General features: G+C 40.7%; 1 protein-coding gene across 1 annotated transcript; it reads right to left on the bottom strand.

Moving 5' to 3' along the window:
• Positions 1 to 2,658: 2,658 nt before the first annotated feature.
• Positions 2,659 to 17,666, bottom strand: asip1 (agouti signaling protein 1). The gene is made up of 4 exons (XM_070959459.1): positions 17,648 to 17,666; positions 3,785 to 3,956; positions 3,358 to 3,404; positions 2,659 to 3,030 (listed from the first exon to the last, which is right to left on the bottom strand). The coding sequence occupies exons 2-4, from the start codon at positions 3,948 to 3,950 to the stop codon at positions 2,866 to 2,868; spliced, it is 378 nt and encodes a 125-aa protein (XP_070815560.1). The 5' UTR covers positions 3,951 to 3,956; positions 17,648 to 17,666; the 3' UTR covers positions 2,659 to 2,865.
• Positions 17,667 to 19,862: the final 2,196 nt, after the last annotated feature.

Below are 19,862 nucleotides of genomic sequence, written 5' to 3' on the forward strand. Positions count from 1 at the left end.
TCCTTTTTCCTTTGTCCCACTTTTTTCCAAACCAGATGCCTTTAAGCCCGCTTCAGGCAGAACTGGAGGAATGTTGTTGCACCTGACTTGGGGGCCGTAACAACATACAAGAGCAGAAAAAGTCCAGAAACTTCAGGACGAACCTGAACCTACCAGCCAGGAAACAATGTGCAGAAGCCGTCTTAAAGAATAAAACCATTATAAAACCAAAATCAATCTTAGTCACTACTGAACTCCCACTTGTTTCTGGGAACTCAGCTTACGTGAACTGTTTTTATGTGGTATCGGGCCCATCCTGTTTCATTTCTACGGAGAGTTAATTTGAGTGTTTTCCCACATTTTAAGCTGTATAGGAATTTCTGGCCACTTGAAGGCAAAAGCCTACACCTAACACAAAGCAGCCCAGATTTACCATCGATTTATGAATGTTTTATGGATAATAAAGCATTGCCTACATATCTCGGAGCAACATTATCATTCCCTTGGTGTTTCTGTCTGCTCGATAAGCGTAGTTCTGGTTTGGTCTCCACCAACTAAACATATTTTCGCTCTTTTGCTACTATGGTCCACTTTCTTCAACAGCTAATCACCAGCAGTCTGAATTTGTTGCTAAATTTGTTGCTGAAAGTTGCTTATTTAGAGGGTTTGATGAGACTCGAAGGACTCAACTATAGAGCCTATACAGGAAAAACAAGACAAGACAATGAATAAAACAGTTTCATTAATTCTCATTGAAATTTGGGATAAAAAGTGATCTTTTTAAACTACACGAAAGCTCATGGACGGTCAAAAATGGAATTAATGTTAACCAGTAGGGGTGTAACGATGCGCAGACGCCACAGTTTGGTCAGTGCAACAGGAAGAAAAAACTAATGCATAAGGTCACGTTTCTTGTCATTGATTTTGAAAAGACGGTAGTTTAAGTATGAACGCTGATCAAACACTTTCCCAAAACACAATAGGTCACAATAAGCTACAAAACTTTAAAGCACCTCTTTGAAAATGAAAATGCAAAATAGAACAAGAATCTCGTTTAGTTCCACCTTGGCCGTATTTAAACATTCAAAGCATCTAAACATTTATGCATTGCACAACAATGGACTTAACTGTGGACAATTAATCTTAACCAACCAATCTGGTGCTCATTATAATGTGAATGACTTGCACGCTAATCAGAAGTGCTAATCTCAGCAGACGTTGCTAAGAGCACACGGCTAAAACTTTCCAGACGAAAGGGAATTTTGGTTCCGTATTATGTGCATCAATTTACCGTGTAGTTGGCTGCCTGTACTACTATTTGCTTTCAACCTTTTTTAAAGAAAAACTTACTAAATTAAAAATGAACAACTCTACAGTTGAGTGTGTTGTTGCCAACAAATAAACAATAGAAGACAAATGGAATAATTATTGCCATTTTAATGCAAAGTTTTATTCAACAACCTGCATGGATCTACAGAATCAAACATTGTATGCTCCTGATTGGTTACCAACACCATCTGCCATCAAAAAAAAGTAAATAAGCAGCATCTTGTATTTCAGTAACATTATGTCTCTGCCAGTAATTTTGTCTATAAAACAGCTGCAACAAACTATAAAAACAGGCAGAAAGCATTAACATTAAAGTAACATTATCAATGGCTAATTGACTTACAAAAAGAAAATTCTTCAAAAGATGAAGTCATTCCTAGATCTAGTTACCACAAAACATTCCACTTGATGCAGTTTTAAGCATAAGTTCACCCTTTGATTCTACAAAGTGTTCTCTCTGAGAATACTTTGTTATAAATAAAAAACAAAATCTCAAGTGGCTCATAAACCCTTTTCAGACCAAGGCGAAGCCAGCATTCAACCTTCCTCAGCATTTAAACGCTTTGCATTAATTTCATTTGGAGAATTCAAAGCAGTTTACAAAAAAGTGCATTCAGCCTCTCCTTCAACCTTCATAACAGCTCGTCCGTTGGAAACTACAACCTGAAGGTCCCAGGAAATATGTTTGGTATCTGCCCAACAGTCAGGCAGTGATTTAAGCCTTAAGGTGCTGAATTTATTCTTGTCCAAGACGCAGATGATACAGTTGCGTAAATGGCTGATTAAACAAGATAATAAATGATGGAGCGGTAAAAATAAAACGCATCTGACTAAACTTCAGACACGATCTAGATGCACCGCCTATATTATATGTATATTGAGTAACGTGAAAATTACAGTGCCTGATTGTTTTAGGACATTACCAAGACTTTTTTAGAAAATCTATGTATTGGACGCCTCAGTGGACTGAGACGTGAGCCCCACAAACAAGTTGAGTCATAAAGTACTAAATGCCAAATGGTTTGGCATTTTTCCTGGGATTCATTGACATTTTATCCTTTAACTATATATGAATTCATATGATTTTGGTATGGAATAACACTCAACTGATAAGAGTACATGAAATGGTTGATAGCGGTCTTAGACACTAAATAAAACAATAACACTGTCATTACAAAAACTTTATTGTGCAAGGTGTCATAAAATATTTGATACCCATTGTAATGAAAGTATCAGTAAAAAATGTGGAAAAATAAAGCAATATATAAATGTGTTTGAGCAAACATCCTATTCATGCGTGCTAAAAGCTCAAAGTAAAATAAAAATTTTATTTGTGAGTTTCATTGCAGTGCTATAAGGAGTATACCCTGTAAAATTTTAGGAAAGTTCACTGTGGTGCAGTCTTCTGTGATAAAGTGCTTTCATGCAGTGAATTTTAGGCAAAGATACAAACCAAGGACTAGAAGGGATTCACCTCTCACAGTGTTCACTTTGAGTGGTTTTCTTTAGTGTGGGCTTTTGCTCTGTTTGCTTGGAGCTGGACTGGGCTGCAGCTGTTCAGCAGTGAGGGTTGCCCATTCGGCAGTAACAGACAGTTCTGAAGAGCCGACACTGGCAAAAGGCACAAACATCACAGCACACGTTGCCTGGAGATTTACAGCTTCCCCCCATGGGAATGCAGTTAGCAGGAGGAGGAGGGTGCTTCTTCACACCAAATTTGTTCTGAGAGAGAGAGAGAGAGAGAGAGAGAGAGAAAGAGAAAGAGAAAGAGAAAGAGAGAGAGGTTTACAATATGTGAGCAAAATAAGGTAAAGCAGAGAAGATGAAGAAATACATTTAAGCACAGCAAGAGAAAACATCTCAGCTCAAAAGCTCCACTCATTACCATCTTCTCAGCTTTCAGTTATATCTCATGGTCAAGACCATGAGAAGCAGCTGAACATTGATTTGAATTGATATTGCTTTGTCGAACAGGGAACATATTGATTCATACATATTGAGTTATAACTAATAATTTAGCAATCAATATAGCCTTTCTTGGGGTCATACCTTCTTTGGTTTCCTTGTTTTCTTCTTCTTTGCTGGTTTAGGCAACTCTGGAATAAAACATCAGAAAATAAAGATGCTTCTCTACTTTCACAGCAGAAAATACTACTATCCTCCTCCTCCTCCTCCTCCTCCTCCTCCTCCTTCTACTACTACTACTACTACTACTACTACTACTAATAATAATAATAATAATAATTCCATGACTATCAGTCTGGCTTGTAGCCAGTGTGTCTCATCAGGAAACACCAGTATGCAAGTATAGTATAAACATGACCAGGAACATTAAAAGGAATAACTTATTCAAAATTTGAGACATTTACGATTAATGGACTGTATTAATGTAGCGCTTTAAATTTAAACGGTGCCATAGTATCTGGACTGTTCACAAAATAATTGAAAACATTACAGTTTAAACTCACAGACCTACCTACAATAACTACAGGAGGCGGGCCGATCTCATGGCTTAGAGACAGAGCGGTAGATACAGATACCCGATTGGTGGAGAGTCTCTCATCAGGGATCATGTGGGCAGAGCAAAGGAAGTAGTCTGTCACAACGAGGACGAAGCAGCCGAGCAGCAGGAAGGCATGCATCTTTCTCTGGAACACAAGTGAAGAGAAAGGACACCGAGGATAAATGTTTGTATGAAGTTTAAATCTCCCAGCAAGAAGTCAAAAGCAAACACTTTCCAATCATCATCTTAGCACAAGGTTTGGTCACTGCTGGGAGACCTTTGGTAGCAATAGGAGACAACTTTTTGTGCATTAGAAAATCAGAATAGAAACACCATAAATTAACCAAAATTCCACAACATTTTAATTTTGTTTAACTTAAAGTGAAGATGTCTTCCCTTTCAACATTGCTAGCCTTTTTTCAGCGCTACATCTTTGTGTGATCAAGTTGCATATTATCATCTTTCCCTTTATTGATCAGCTATCAGTTATTCTGGTTTCATACAGTTTCTGTAATGCTTTCAGCTAAATGCTAATGTCAGGATGCTATCATGACAATGTTAACATACTGATGTAGAATAGAATAGAATGCCTTTAGTTCTGGAGGTATTTAGTCATAAAGTATTTTTTCTCCTCATGATGGCACTGGATGAAAAAAATAACATAAATAACATCCTTTAGGGAACATGAATGTTTGCCTCAATTTTCATGGAAAATCCATCCCACTCTCCATCACTTTTTACTGTGAATACTATTTATATACTTAGTTATATTGTATTTTTATTATATGATATTGTATAATATGTATTATATATTAGAATACATATTATATAACTATATTTAGTTTTACTTAGTTATATTTTTATTTTTATTCCTGTTTATATTTTTTGTTACTTTTTCTAAATAATTATGTATAAATCTTGTGTTTGCTGTATGTTTAATTGCTACTGCAACAAAATAATTTCCCAAATTGGGATAAATGTAGAAATCATCTAAGTCTAAGTCATCTATCTAACAGTTAACAAGACATTTCACTCAATCTTATAAATGTTAACATGGTGGTGGCATGATGAAAAGTCAGGGTGTCACCAAAGTCAGTGAGCGTCATCTTCCGGGCACGTTGGATAACACTGCTGTCCTCAGCATTATAACAACCATTTGTCTGCCTGGAATTTGGAAGCAGGTTCACAGTGACAGTTTGACTTCTGCTGCTTTTTGAATCATTCCAGTGTGTGCTGCTGAAAACCTTCTGATAAATGCCAGGTGGTGGTTTGTTGAAAGAATAACCAGGCCCTGATGCTTCATTGTAAGTCTGACACAATGCATCTCAATTCTTCTTGCAGATAACTTTGCTTTTGTGTTGTCTGATCAGGTTGCTGCTATAGGCAATATTGCCAGTGCCACACAAAACATTTTTTAAATGTCTATGCACATTTTTACAGGGATCCCATCCTAAAAGGACCTGAGAACAGACTTTGTCCAAATAGACCAGGAGATAATTAAACCCAATCAAAAGTGCACCAAAACTGGCAGGAAGATCAGCAACAGGGCCCAAAAATCAATCAAAATATTGCCCTTTGATGATTAAGATCCGTGATTCCAGCCCCTTTCCATGAATACAAGAATGAAACTGCCGATACAAACAGCCGAAATGAGTTTCCTCTGGAGTGTGACTGGGCTCACCCTTACACAGAGTAAGGAACTCAGACATCTGGAGGGAGCCCAGAAAAGAGCTGATGCTCCTTCATGTCAAAAGGATCCAGTTGAAGTGGTTTCTGGCATCTGATAAGGCTGCCTCCTGGGCACCTCCCTTTTGAGGTGTTCCAGGCAGAGCCCCCAGGGAGACCCAGAACCTACTTGAAGGATTATACATCTCCTTTGACTTGGGAGTACCTCAGGATCCTCCAGCAGGAGCTGGAAGATGTTGCTGGGGAGAGGAACATCTGGACTACCTCACTTGGTGTGCATGTGTTGTTGTACATTGGCTGTTATCTTCTTTTCTTTTTGTCCGTTTGACAGAAGATGATGGAGATAAGCACTGTGGGAAGTGTAGCTTGAGCTGCTAGGTAGGGTTACCACTTTAAGGCCTGTACAAAGGTTCAGCCAGGCTGTGTGTTACTTCTTTCTGTCTGTTTTTCTGCTCTTTCAGGTCGTTGGAACAACACCAGACGTTTTTTCTTTCTGTTTAGCACCACTGATCTTCACCCAGACTTTTAATGTCATTTTCTACGTCTGAAACTTCATCTAGTTGGTAAATCTCATCTCCTCATAGCAGGATGTTGTAGAAACTGTATTTAATTTGGTTCGGTTCTTGGCTCGTTGGCTGCAGTCCTTGTTTTGCATTACTGGAGGGTAGACGAAATAATGTAAACACATCCTGTCAAGGGATTGAAATCCTGAAGTTATGTAAAGGTTAGACGTGTCAGCGATATGTTATGTGACAATAATAACTTTAATCTTTAGTCGCCCTTAATTCACCTTTTTGCTGTAGTATCACAAACTTAAATATTAAATATGAGGTAACATAACTTTATTTAAATATCATGTACAGACAGACTTACAAAACCAGCTGAAAGTGCCGATATGGGGTTTTCAGACGGTGTGTTTCATTTATGCTGGTACAACATAAAATATATGGAAAGAATATTCTGTAAGTTGTGAATTATTAATATTTTTAGTGATTTACAAATGCATACACAGATGAGTTGAGATAAAATAATGTTATAGGTAAATAAACCTAGACTTTCTGTTGAATTTGTGTGTGTAAATACTGAAATACTTTTTTTTTTTCAACCTTTAACTGTTCTCTATTCTGACTGAGCATCATAAAGTTTTGTTAAGGTTTAGCAGCATGTGTCATTGTCCTTGTATGTTCGGGCTGAAAACCAGGACAGCATGCATGATGCTTAAAAAAGACTATTAATTCACACTGTAGAGGGACAAGGGACAATATTTTATAAGTTGTGCCAATACAGTAGTATTATTTTGAGATATTTGGGGATATTGCAGTACTTGTTCTTGCAGAAGGGGAAGGTCCAAAATATCTTGCTTTTTTGGGGTCTTTTGCTTTTTTATTAATCTACTTATTTTGATCATTTTAGTACAGTCACTAACAAAACTGCCTGAACTGCAGCTGCGAGGGGAGAATGTTGAACATCATGACAGACAAAAGCTCCACAGTCAGAATATGACAGTGTGACAGGCAGGACAGGCTGATAGACTGATACATTATTTGTGTTTTCCCTTTGACATCGACAGCAGTGATGATTAATGCTGCCCTGAAAAAAATTAAGTTACAAAAAAAATTAAGTAGCAATTCAGTGAACTCCTCTTTGGAAAATGGTGCGGCATGTGGAGTTCAAAGGTGTCATGTGCCATTATTAATCTGACAAAAACCACAAAACTGGGAAGAAAAGGAAAAAAAAACCCTGACACAACTGTGGACTACGCATTTATTCGCTTAAGAGATTTAACGATTTGATTCATTTTTCATCCATGACAACTTTGGATCCGATTGTAAGTGGCATGAAGCTGATCACAGTCACTCTTCTCTGTGAAGCAGGAAGTGACACAACTCTTCACAGCACCTCTGAAGCCCGCAGGGGTTTAAATGTTTGATACTGAAAAAAATCGATGGGTGGAGTAAAACTGTGAGCATTAAGCAGTTCCTTTGAAAGCGTGGAAACATCGAGCAGGAATGTCACACACATTGTATTTGTCAAATAGTACCTCAATCCACCTTGATACGTCTCCTGCGCGGCGTCTGGTTCGACTTTAAAGCATCAACAGAGGATCAGAGTGGCTGTTTTCCATGAGGTTTTGGAAACCATGCTTTAGTGTGTTGATCCATTTTCAAAGCCGAATGATTTAAAGAGGTGAAACAACGACAGAAAACTCACCAGGGAAGTTAACATGCAACAAAAATACGCAGATGTGTGGGCGAAACACTAAGTCAAAAGTCGAGTTGCTCTTCATGCTGCTGTCCAGATATGAGACGCGGGCTGTAAAACAGCAGGAAGAAGAAAATATCACATCATTAGATTATCTTCTAAGTAGAAACATTAAACCATTCCAGGCCATTTACGGATGAAGGTTCAGATAGTATTTATCAGTCTATCTTTTGACCTGCATATCATCAAACTTATGCTTGCCGGGATGCTAAATCTGTTTATTTGACTCGAGAAAATCCTGTCTAGACTTTAGTGACGAATGTTTCCCGTCAGTCCTGACTTAGATGTGATATTTTCCAATTAGCTTAAGGAGCAAAAAGCTGCAGGGAGTCTCATCTCAAGTCTGATCTGAACCAGATGGATATGGGGTGAGAAAATCAGCTAACTTTACACTACAACAAAAGAGGCACCGGCGCTTTGAAAAGCCCCGAAAGCTCCACAAATGCAGTAAATACTCCCAGATTTATGAAGATAAAAAATACATTGCAGTTCAGGTGTAAACAGATTTTCATTTAGCAAGAGGTGGAGCAAAGGTTAGACGTATTTAACAGCAAAAAGCAGGCTTTGTCAAAGCTGAAGAGAGACACGAGAGTGCGTCAAGCTGCCAGCAAGGAAAACCAAACATGAGAAAACGCCCCTGATCACCTCGAATGACTCTCAAGAGCACTGCGAGAAGAAAGTGTGAGCCAAAAAACTGCAACAGTGACACCGTCACCTCCAGCTGGGCCAAGCAGGCGGCAACTGTGAGACAGCTGCAAGGTCAGAAAGGATTCTCTGATTGTGTCTGACGTGAAAAAAGTGCTTCTGGCGGAGCGGCTATGTGGTGCTGAATGGAGAGCTCCTGCAAAGAGCAGTTTACACACATCTTTTAATATGCTGCAGTGTTCTGTCAGAGCAACGACAGGTCAGTGCCACGGTGCTAAAGCTATTACTGAAGAGCTAACGATAATCTGCGCTGGCTGATTACTGCTGCATCTTTAGTTTGGACAGCACGTGTTGACTCTTTTTGCAGTTCAAATAGTTGAAGCATGGTGGCTGTTACGTGGAATCTTTCTTATTTTGACAAGATCATCGTCATTAACATCTTATCGGCGATTCACATCTAGATATTAAACTCAACATTTCATGTCCCGGGCTGGAAAAAATAAAGAAAACTGATCTTGAGAAGATGCATCATTTGGGTAATTTAGTCATTTTTTGAAATGTTAAATAATAGTAAGTCCACTGCTGGTGGGGTCGTTGCTCATGATGGGTGGAGCTCTCACAGTTTGCATGAGATGTGATTCACAAGAGTGAATTTTTTTTTTCCCATTTGACTTTGATGGAAAAGTAAACACTAACACAAATACAAAGTATTATATTTTCACAGCACAAACCAACAACACTGCAGGGACACAGGAAACATCTGCTGCCTCTCTGCGTACGACTGATCATGACTGAAGGCACGACTAGTCGACGCTCAGCAGCTCATCTGATCTCCTGACCTTATCGTTTTGTGTGTGCGCACACACACATGGTGGCACACGCTGACAGGAAACATGATTTTCTGCACGACGGCTTCTCGGGACTGGACAAATCAGGATTATTGTCGTTATTATCATATATTTTAGTGGTTGTGATTCATTCTCGTCATTGCTGTTGTTTTTGGATCTATGTGTGCTTCATCCAAATGTTAGTGTATGGAATATCATGTTGCAACTGACAGCCTCTGTGTGCTCTGCAGGAAAAGCTCACCTAACCAGGATGGTCACTCACCAGATGCTGCAACTCTAAAAGAATCAGCACCCTCTGGCAGTTTTTAAATTCTAGTAGTGAAACAGGAAATAGCGTTGACATCACGCCAGCAGCCACCGCCCCCCCTCCCCCGGCCTAAACCACCACCACGACCTGGGCCTGAGTTATTGTGTCGAAACCAGCAGCGGTGCATCTGTGCAGCCCTTCTATCGCAGCTCATCAGGAAGAATTACGCAGTGTATTTCCAGATGAGCCCAGGGTGGAAACCCTGCACAGGTACTGCTGGATAGTGTTAAGTTTTGGCTCTTTGCCAGCACACGGTGCCACAGTCGTATTAACCATATCATTTTTGTGTATTTGTCGATATGGAAAAATAGTTTTAGTGTGTGTTTGCCAGTATCAACTATTGTATCTGTAACTGTCATATTAGTGCCGTCTCTGGTGCTGATGCGACTGTCATAATATCAGCATTTTAATGGCTTTGTTTTAATAACTGACTTCAGGCTGCTTGTGTGTGAACTGTGTGACGACACACACATTCTGAAAAAAACGAGGCTCCACCATCAGGTTAAAATGAATTTATATTAACTGAACTGAATTTTACGATTCATCGTTAAAATATACATTCAGGAAAAATCTCACATCGTGGGCGTCTGTTAACATATGAATATATTCCATATGAGTCTGCTGGCTTTGATCGTCGGGGCCGGCCTGTAAGGAGCAAACGCCTGGCCTGCTGCTTTCCTCTGCCGCCAGCACTTTTGTGTGCATGTGCAAATTTATATGCACACGCACACTCAAGAAAAACTGCTTCTGGCAAAAAAAAAGTGGATAGCATAACTCTAATGATCCAGAAAAAAATGGGGTTCAGCTGATTTGAAATGGTGGTTTTGCAGGAAACGTGGAGATGCAGTGACATTCCTCATACCTTTCCCCTCTGATCACATGTGTTGGTCAAGACCAGATGGCTGATCAGCGAGAAGCACAGAGTGACTTCAGTGTTTCCACTGATGACTGTAAATCACCTGATTATTTGTAAACTGGCGGTCATTAGCCCTGGTTATGTCCTGTCCAGTTAGAAGGACTGCAGCTCTGCTGAGGGGGGGCATACTTTCATGAGATTAGGTGCACTTTTATTAGATTACAGTCAAGAAGAGTGCAGTAGGTGAACACAGAGCATGGCAGCAGACAGATGGTATTGGTTTCAACAAATGTGTCTCTAAACAATTGGCTCTCGCTGGCAAACAGCAGTTTTCAGGCTGGTGTAATAAATCTGAAACTACGACTGACAACAGAAATCAAGCTAAAAAGCATTTAAACGTGCGTTTGACTTCATATGACGGAGGCTTAGAGTTAAGACAAAAACTGTATTTTAGCCGACAATCTGAAGAAGAGAGCAGCTCTGACATCAAAGATGCTCAGACCGGCTTTTCTGTCCGCACAGAGGCAAAACATCTGACATGTACCGCGCAGAAAGTAAACCAAGGATCTCTGCGCTTTGTATGTTTGCACACACACACACACACACACACACACACACACACACACACACACACACACACACACACACACACACACACACTAATATTTTCTGAAGAAACATGTCGAGGAAACTGTGGTGTAACTGGAGGAAGAATAACATCACGGCTCTCCGGCAGCCTGGTTCCCATTTTGAAATAATGTTGCCGTAATTTTCATCACCGTGGAGGCTGGCAATAAAAACGAGCCTGCTTTACTTTCTTTAAAGTTCGCTCGACTACTTTGCTTTTTTTATTATTCTTAATTGCTTCTAAAAAATTAATTAGTGGGGGGAAAAAGAAGGAGAAGAAGAAAGAAACAGCAGGAAAACACGATGCTTCACACACACCTTCAGGTTTCTTTTCATAACAAGGGATTTAGAGAGCTGCGAGCGAAAGAGGCTGAAATATATTTATTTAGAACAAAACGAACAATTTAACATAATAAAAACAAACTTATTGGAAGAAACAAAACTATGTTGGGACACTGGTGACAAACAGTGAAACTGTTAATGAAACTGCAATAATGTTTCTGGATTGTAATAATTAAATACATTGTTTTCACCTTTTAAAAGAATAAATCCTGACAAACATGGACAAATAATTAAAATCAGTCCACATTTAATTTAACAGTGGAAAGACCTGAACAACAGGACAGGCCTGTGGGACGCCCCGTCTCTTCCATTTGTCCAGTGAAATCTGTCCTCGCAGAGACTCCTCCTACAGTCCAGCTGCGTCATCGATGCCGCTGACAGTCGGCATTATTTTTGGGCCCTGGGTTTCACCTCTCAGGCTCCATAGAGCAGCTGAGTGTGTGCGGATAAATACTAAATTAATTTATTTAGTGAAATAAAAAAAAAAATTTACTAGAACATTAAAATGTTCTCTTTGTAATAATGATACAAATATATACAAACATTTAGGTCATTAGCTGTCATGTCTCTTAAGACTTTGAGCACTTGTGGAAAACAGTTTCATCCTGCAGTTGTTTGCTTAATAGAGTTTAAAAAAAGAGCTCACAGGACTGTTTTTTGATGAAGGTTGAGTCTGTTTTGATCTTACATGAAGAACTGAGCACATCTCCAGCACACACACACACACACGCACACACACACGCACACACACGCACACACACACACACACACACACACACACACACGTTGCTCCTTCATGAAAGATTTACAGCAGTTGCAATGAATTCCAATGACGACTCAGCTCCGTGCCCGAATTTAAATGAGATGTCAAAATGTCCTCCCAAAGTTTATGCAACATAAGCCCCTTTTCCACTGCTGATCCATGTCTTCAGCGTGTTCCAGTAAATGTGCCCGTGGTGGCACACGCATCTCCTTTGAGTTAATGCTCGTATCAAAGTGATGGCGAAAGAGCTTAAAGTTTGAATTATTTCATTAAATGTTAAAAGCAAAAGAAGCCGACATTGAATAATACAGTACAGAGTCCATGAATGTGTCTGTAACCAGACTCCTGAGGCATTCAGGGACTGTGTGAAAGTTTCCAGCTCGATTATTAATTTCTCTGGGGACACAGAAATTTACAAAATTTCACAATTTCAGCCAGAAAAACAACGTCAAACTTCTTGGCACTGTAGCCTGGGCTAAGCGTAGACGGGAACACAGTGTTTACAGTCTTTGGCTCATCACACTGATTCTTCTTGTGAAAGGTCAGATCCTTTGGATTTTCAAGGAAAGCTGCAGTCAAGTTTTACACCAGTTGGGAAAAGTGTGCAAATCCAGTTCAGTTTGCTCTTCTGACAAATGCAAAATGAGAAGAGAAACGCATTGAGACGGACGAACGTCTGGCCTCGTCTCGTCCTCCACAATTAAAAGCTCAGCTTAACCAAAAAGGCTTTGGACGCTGGTGAAGAAGACGCTCACATCGAAGTGAGACAAAGATTTCAAGTGTAAGTAGCTCAGAATAAATATATTCACAGAGGCCATTTGACTTTAAGGCACATTTTGTTTTTAGCTTTTTGATTTTCATGCCTTCATACTGTTCGTATTCTTTTTACACGTCTTATTTCTTCATATATGTTCAGGTAGATTCACTTTTTACTTTGTATTTTATATTTATGTTATTTGTTTGTTATCACGCTGCGTTCAGTGTTGCTCACAAAGCTTTTCAAACAAAAAGAAGTGAAAACGGATGAAAATTATAGTTACTTTGAATCCATGTTCAAAAAGGTCACTTCAGTGCGTTTCATCAAGATTTTGCTGGCTTTCCTTTTACAGTAATTGTGATTTGTGTTTTCTGTCCCTGCATTGTGTCATTTAATGTGTATTTTTTTTCACTGCAATAACCTCTTTTTTATATATATAAAATCCATCCACAGACTCCAGTTAGTGAAGTCTATAAACAGTTTTCTCTGTGTTTTTCGGCGGCTCAGTGAATGTTTCAGTGAAGGCTTTATTTGACTCCTTATGGACTTAAAACTCAGTAAAATAATAATCGTCTGCACACCAAACTACACGGCTCCAAATCTGCTTCTCAATCCAAGAAGCCGCTAGAAAAAAGGTCAGAGGTCAAGCCTGGATAGCAGGCTGTCCCTTCAGAGGTTCGGCTCCGTCTGCCTGTTAGCGAGGTCTTAAAGGACGGACAGGACTCTTTAGGGGACGACGTCAGGAGGACAAATCAACCCCACGTTGGTTTTAATGTCTGCGTCTATCATGTGACATCTGAGGCTTCTCCACGCTGCTTTCATCTGTCAGCGGTGCCGCAGGTCGCCAAAAATTCTTCTAATCAGCAAAGACCTTCCCTCAGTTCCACGTTGGAAAAAAAAAAATAATGAAACTTAAATTCGCTGCTGTTTTTTGAGCAAATATGCCAGAAGTAGATAATATCTATGCCATCCACCATGTTAATAATAACATGCCAGGGTTGTTTCTCCTCTCGTGTCATCCAGCACATTAAAGCCGCTCTCTCCCTCCACAACCTGTTGACGTTTCATTTCTCGTGTCAGGATTTCAAACTGTGAGCCCGAGCCGGACAGACCGTTAAAAATAGAGCAACGTCGGGAGGAGGTTCGTCTCACAACGTAATGCGATACAGATTATATTCCATTCCTCTCTTGTCATGACTTCAAGACAATGCTCCCAGCGGCAGCAGGTAACAACGGGGAGTTTCCTGCAGAGAAAATATGGCCGATTTGTATTCTGTTGTTTGGAAACACCGGTGTGAAAATAAACAATGGCGTTAAAGTCGGAGTGATGAATCTGTTACTGCTGCTTTCACTCGACTTCTTAAACAGGAGAGTCCATCTTCCCATATTTCCAGCTCATCTCCTGTTTGGTAGCACGAGAAGTCACGTTTACGACCAATCAGGCGACAGTGAAAGCGTGTCACCGTGTCCCACGACTGTCTGAAGTCACTCTGTGCGACGGCGAAGCCCGTCGTCTGTTCACTAATGACTCGTTAATTCCTGACCATTGCCAGGCGCTCATTAAAACATTCAAACTAAAAAAAACAATGGCCCGTTTACGTCGGCGTGTAGCTCGTAACTGCGATATTTACCAGTGCAAACGTTACACAGCAAACACGCTACACAACATTTAGTTACTGCTGTAGCTTCAGTTTTCACAGTCGACAAATCCCATGAAAAGCCTAAAACCAACGAGGTGTGAGTCCGTCTCTCAGACCCTGAGCCCAGTGGCTCTTACTGTCAGTAATTTCCTAAAACAGTCTGTGGCTGCGAGGAGGAAACAACGCATGTGTTGGGAACTACTTTCAGCGGCGGATGAATCCGCATTTGGCGCTCTCGTCAGTATTCAGAGCGGCAGGACGGCGTAAGTTGACATAAACTATGGTGTGTGTTTGTGTGATAAAGAACAATGTCATGGATTCGTTTTTAGCAGTTTCTGGACAAATATGGAACTCCACAGCACCGAGGAATAACATTGTTGGTTTTGGTCTGGTTTTTCAGTTTCTGCGTTCAGTATACGTGTAACTGGGTTTCTAATAAACACATACGACTGTGCACAGAAAGGCTTCAGACGAGGGAAACATGGCTGTGACGCTGATCGATTCAAAGAGCCTCCAAAGGTTTACAGAAGTCAGCTCAGCTCACACACATCTGCGCAGTAGATGCACTTTGAGTACAGCACACACACACAGTCAGAAAACAAGGTCTTCCACTGCTAACACACTTAAATAAAAAGGCTATAATATAATTCCAAATTGATTACGAAACCTGCTGCGTGTTTGCTCACATTTCACAGTAACATGAAAGCGCGTCGTCTGGTTTCCTGCGTAATGTTAGTATTCAGAGCGACCTGCGTCCGTGTGTGCACACACCATGATCGCATTAATTTGTCACTTCACATCATTCTGTGAGAATCCATACAGTGCATTATTAGCCCTTGCTCCGGCTGCGCAGACAGAAAACAGCCCCACTGTCAGATATTTAAGGCTGTGCAGAACAGGCTTCACTCTATGCCGAGCGTGGGACAAACGGCTGCTGAGCACCAGAGACGAAGCCTTTCTGATTCTGAATCGCTGGAAATCTCCAACACCGCTTACGGAGCGTTCACTGCAAAGGATGCCAAGCCGGCACACACAACAGACGGACTCTGATCTCTTTTCTACCACACAGAGAGTGAGAAGCAGCGCTGAGTAAATGTTTCACATCTGGACATAATTGCTGGAAGGTCAGAGGAAGATCGTATCTATTCGCCGAATCCTCCTGGTTAGGTGCCGATTTGGAAATTGAAGCTTCAGTTGCACTTTTTGTATCAGGATCGACGAGTAACCGAAAAGCCTCTCCGTGCTGTTCTGGACCAAACAGGCTGAAATAATGAGGAATTCTGGAGTTTTTGTGATTTCTCAGCGTGTTGCAAAACACAAAAATTAGAATTAAAAACAGAAAAACGTTGGTGGTCTGAGTGTATTAGGAGCAGAAAAATGCCTGGATGATGCTGCCGGTTTTTTTTTTTGTTTGTTTGTTTGTTTGTTTTTTCCACCTTAAGGCTTCAGCAGGATGACAGGCCAGAGGAAATGCGCTGATCAGATTTCTGAGGGACTTAAATCAACCATCAAGTTTCTGGTTGAAATGCTGATGTTTACTCAGAATTCCTCCTGACAAACATTATGTAACACAGCAGACTGTTGTTAATGAAGCTATTTTACAGTATAAGACTATTTTGTTCATTATTATATTATTATTACATTATTACAGGAACTGTTTCAATAAAGAAAACATTATTTCGACATTATAATGCTTAACAGCTAAATGCTTAATTACAAAGCGTCTGAGATGCACAACGGCTGATGAATTTAAACTGCCGTTATCCGAACCTAGAAGTGATCTCTTGCATGTATTTGACGTGATTTTAAGCACTGTGCAGGTCTGTGTTTTAAGGGAGAGCTGGATCAGCATGCAGAGGTCAAGCGACAATGTGCGTTCATGTTAATGCTCGTTTATTTTTATGCACTTCTTTACAACACGATGGCAGAGAACATCTTGTCTGCGGTATTCCCACTGACAAGTCAGTTTGCAAATACAGTCAAGACGCATCTATAAAACTTTTACTGGACATGAAGCACATAATGTTTTATTGACTTCATAAGCACTTTCTATAAAACATTTGGCTGCAGCTTTACGGACTCTAGCCATGAAAAAGCACCTCAACGTTGGACCATCATTTTAAAACTGTTTGTGGCATTAAAAATATACTTTCTGAGCAACATTGAATGCAAAAATATTATATAAACATCTTAAATTGTGCTATGGACATGATGTGTTTTGGTTTAGTATAAAGCATGGAAATGAATCCTGACGGTTACGTTTTTCAGTGCAGACGTTTCGACTCCTGCCCAAAATCTTTATCTCTGACAGAAATCTGCTGTTGATATAAGAATAACAGTATGCTGCCATCGCTGATAAAACACTGCTGACTCCTTTAAAATGAATTTTCAAGGACAGGTCTTCATTGATTCATTTAGACGAGGCTGCTAACACACTAATGCCGCAGATCACAGACGATAGATGGAGCCCTGACAGTGCTGACGCTTTGTGTCAGACAGAAACAGAAAAATGTGCCCGGTCCTGACATTACCACTGCACGAAATGTTGTATTAAAGGTTAACACATGTACAGGCGTGAAGAAACGGATTTACTTAGTCCGGCATTTGCAGCAGAAATTTATGTAAACACTCACGGGGCTCAGGCAGTTTACAACCTAATCAATCTCCGGCTCGTTCACAGGAGTGTGAACATCGATCCAAACAGTGGACACATTGAACAGAACTGCTCCATTTCAGCTTAACGCTGATTAACTCTTTTTTATCAGTGGTCCATATTTTAATATCAGCCATGAAAGGCGCGTCGCTGACTGCACTTCACAGGCCACAGCTGGGGAAATCCTTAAAAAGCAGCTGGCAGAAGAGGAATGTTTTAACAAGCTCACAGAGGATGATTTCCACCCAATTCAGCTGTGCTTTCTCTGACACAAAGGGTAAATGCACGAGGACAGTATGTTTGGAGAGTTCTCCCACAGTACATGCACTGAGCCTTTGAGCTTCACGTCTACACGTGGTGCTTTCCTCGCTTTTCATGTCCATCGATCAACTGATTTCCTGAAACTGCTTGAACGTGACAAGAAAGGATCAAAATTTCTGCTCGTCTTACCTGTGGTTCCCGGGCCAGCCGTCTGTCAGTCTGTCACGTTTTCAGCTTCTCGATTTCTCTTGTTTTTATGATGTGCCACTCCTTTCTCCTCCTCCCCCCCGTTTTGCTTTCTTGTTACACGTCTTTATTTCTCTGCCTCTTTGGTCCACAAGTTGCCACTTTCCTCCCTCCCTTTTTTCAACACTTCACCACTAATTTTGTTGGTTTCTTTCGCAAAGGTTCTTCTTTTTTGTTTCACTTCGTGTCTCTCACCGTCTCTCTTTCTCGCTGTAGAATTGTTTTTTTGTTGCCAAACGTCCTTCGACACCCCTCTCCTCCGTGTCTTCTTTTATCCCTGTTTAAGTAGCTGTACCTTGCCCGGCTGCTGGTAATGAAGACATACCAGGAGGTTTGTACGGGAGGCGGGACCAGCACTGCAGTGGGTTGGGGGATGAGAAAGGTCAGATTATGCAGAGGATGGACAGATAAATGTGAACCAGACGCTGCTATGAAGTGTTGTTTTTATTGGGTGTTACCTCTGCAGCTTATTTTAGAGGGTGATAACGGCCTCATATCTCTCACCTGTTAGATCGGTCAGTGTTGTCCACTTTCCTTTAACCTGCCGTGGCCACTTCTAACTGTGTTTGTGATTTCCCACTTTTCCCAGAGTGCCATTCTGGACATACAATGTAAGCTGTATCACAGCTCCAGGTAACATTAACTCCAAGCAGGTGTTGAGTCTTAGTATATTCACACTGGAAAGTGACAAAAAATGGTGACTTAAAGGCCGTCCACACCAAGAATAACAAAAGCTATAAATATATTGTTTAAAAAACGAACAATATCATTGAGATTGGATTCAGAGTGGCAGATCAAAATCCATCTGGATTTACAGGCCATCACGTTCAACATGGCAGATGACATTGGAAAGACTCATCACTGAGATTCAAAAACATGTCTGTTTGTTAAATCAAACATCTCCATAAAGACACAATCAAGAAGACGGACATCTGAGATGCAAGGGGCTTAGCCTCAGCACCAGGGGTGTACTCATTATTACTACTAATGGAGATGAGGAGACTTGGCTGGAGTGACACACAATATATTAAACACTTATGTAACATAGCATTAGTTTGCAAATTACACATAAAAAAATAAAGACATACTGCGTTGGTGCTGATAAGTTCTCTGAAGTTTGTTTCATCCTTCCTCTGACGCCATCAAACTGATGTTGATTCTCCTCTTTGAAGAAAAACACATATCCTCCTGGTTTTCTCTTAGTTCCTCTGAACAATGTACAGCAGCAACAAGCCATCAGTGTCCATTTTCCTTTGCTGCCGATACAGCTGGAGCCTGCAGCACATGTTATATGCCAGGGTGTTTTGAGCTAAATGCTAATGCTAGCACGGCAACATATTCACAATAACAATGCTAACACTTGCTAATTAGCACTAAACACAAAGTACAGCTGAAGCGGATGTGGATATAGTCAGCGTTGTGGGTATTAGACAAATTCAAATGTTGACCTGACAATTAAAAGTCATGATCGCCAATTCATGCAGAGGGGGCTGTGAATATACCAAATTTTACCGTAATACATCCAGTAGTTCATCAGAATATTTTGTTTTATATTTGGTAGCTTGGGCTGCACGGTGGCGCAGCAGGTAGTGCACAGCAAGAAGGTCGGCGGTTCATTTTCCGGGTAGGGCCTTTCTGTGTGAAGTTTGCATGTTCTTCCCGTGCATGCGTGGGTTCTCTCCGGGTACTCCGGCTTCCTCCCACAGACCAAAAACATGCTCATTAGGTTAATTAGTGACTCTAAATTGCCCTTGGTGTGAGTGTGAGCGTGAATGGTTGTCTGTCTTGTGTGCTGCCCTGCGATCGACTGGCGGTCCAGGGTGTACCCCGCCTCTCGTCCGTTGACAGCTGGGATAGGCTCCAGCCCCCCCGCAACACCGAAAGGGATAGGCAGTATAGAAAATGGATGGATTTGGTAGCTTTTTTTATTGTCTATTTGTTCTCTCTAGACTCACATTCATTTCCTGGAGACTTACCCTAACCATGACTGTAACCGCTATTTGCCTAACTTTGACCTTTATCATAACCCTAACCTTAATCTAAACCAAACCTTAGTCTAACCTTAACCCCAGTCTTCACCCTAAAATGAAATGATTTACATCAGCCGTAACCATAATCACTGCACAGCCAAACCGTAACCTTAACCCAGCTCTCCTTC

The sequence above is a fragment of the Chaetodon trifascialis genome, chromosome 3, assembly GCF_039877785.1.
Source record: "Chaetodon trifascialis isolate fChaTrf1 chromosome 3, fChaTrf1.hap1, whole genome shotgun sequence".
Classification (NCBI taxonomy): Eukaryota; Metazoa; Chordata; class Actinopteri; order Chaetodontiformes; family Chaetodontidae; genus Chaetodon; species Chaetodon trifascialis.

Excerpts from the sequence above, each read along its gene's own strand:
- asip1 (XM_070959459.1), bottom strand. The coding sequence starts at position 3,950 with ATGCATGCCTTCCTGCTGCTCGGCTGCTTCGTCCTCGTTGTGACAGAC. Across the intron at positions 3,405-3,784 it reads GCCTCCTGTAGTTATTGTAG|AGTTGCCTAAACCAGCAAAG; the intron begins GTAGGTCTGTGA and ends GTTTTATTCCAG. Across the intron at positions 3,031-3,357 it reads AAACAAGGAAACCAAAGAAG|AACAAATTTGGTGTGAAGAA; the intron begins GTATGACCCCAA and ends TCTCTCTCTCAG.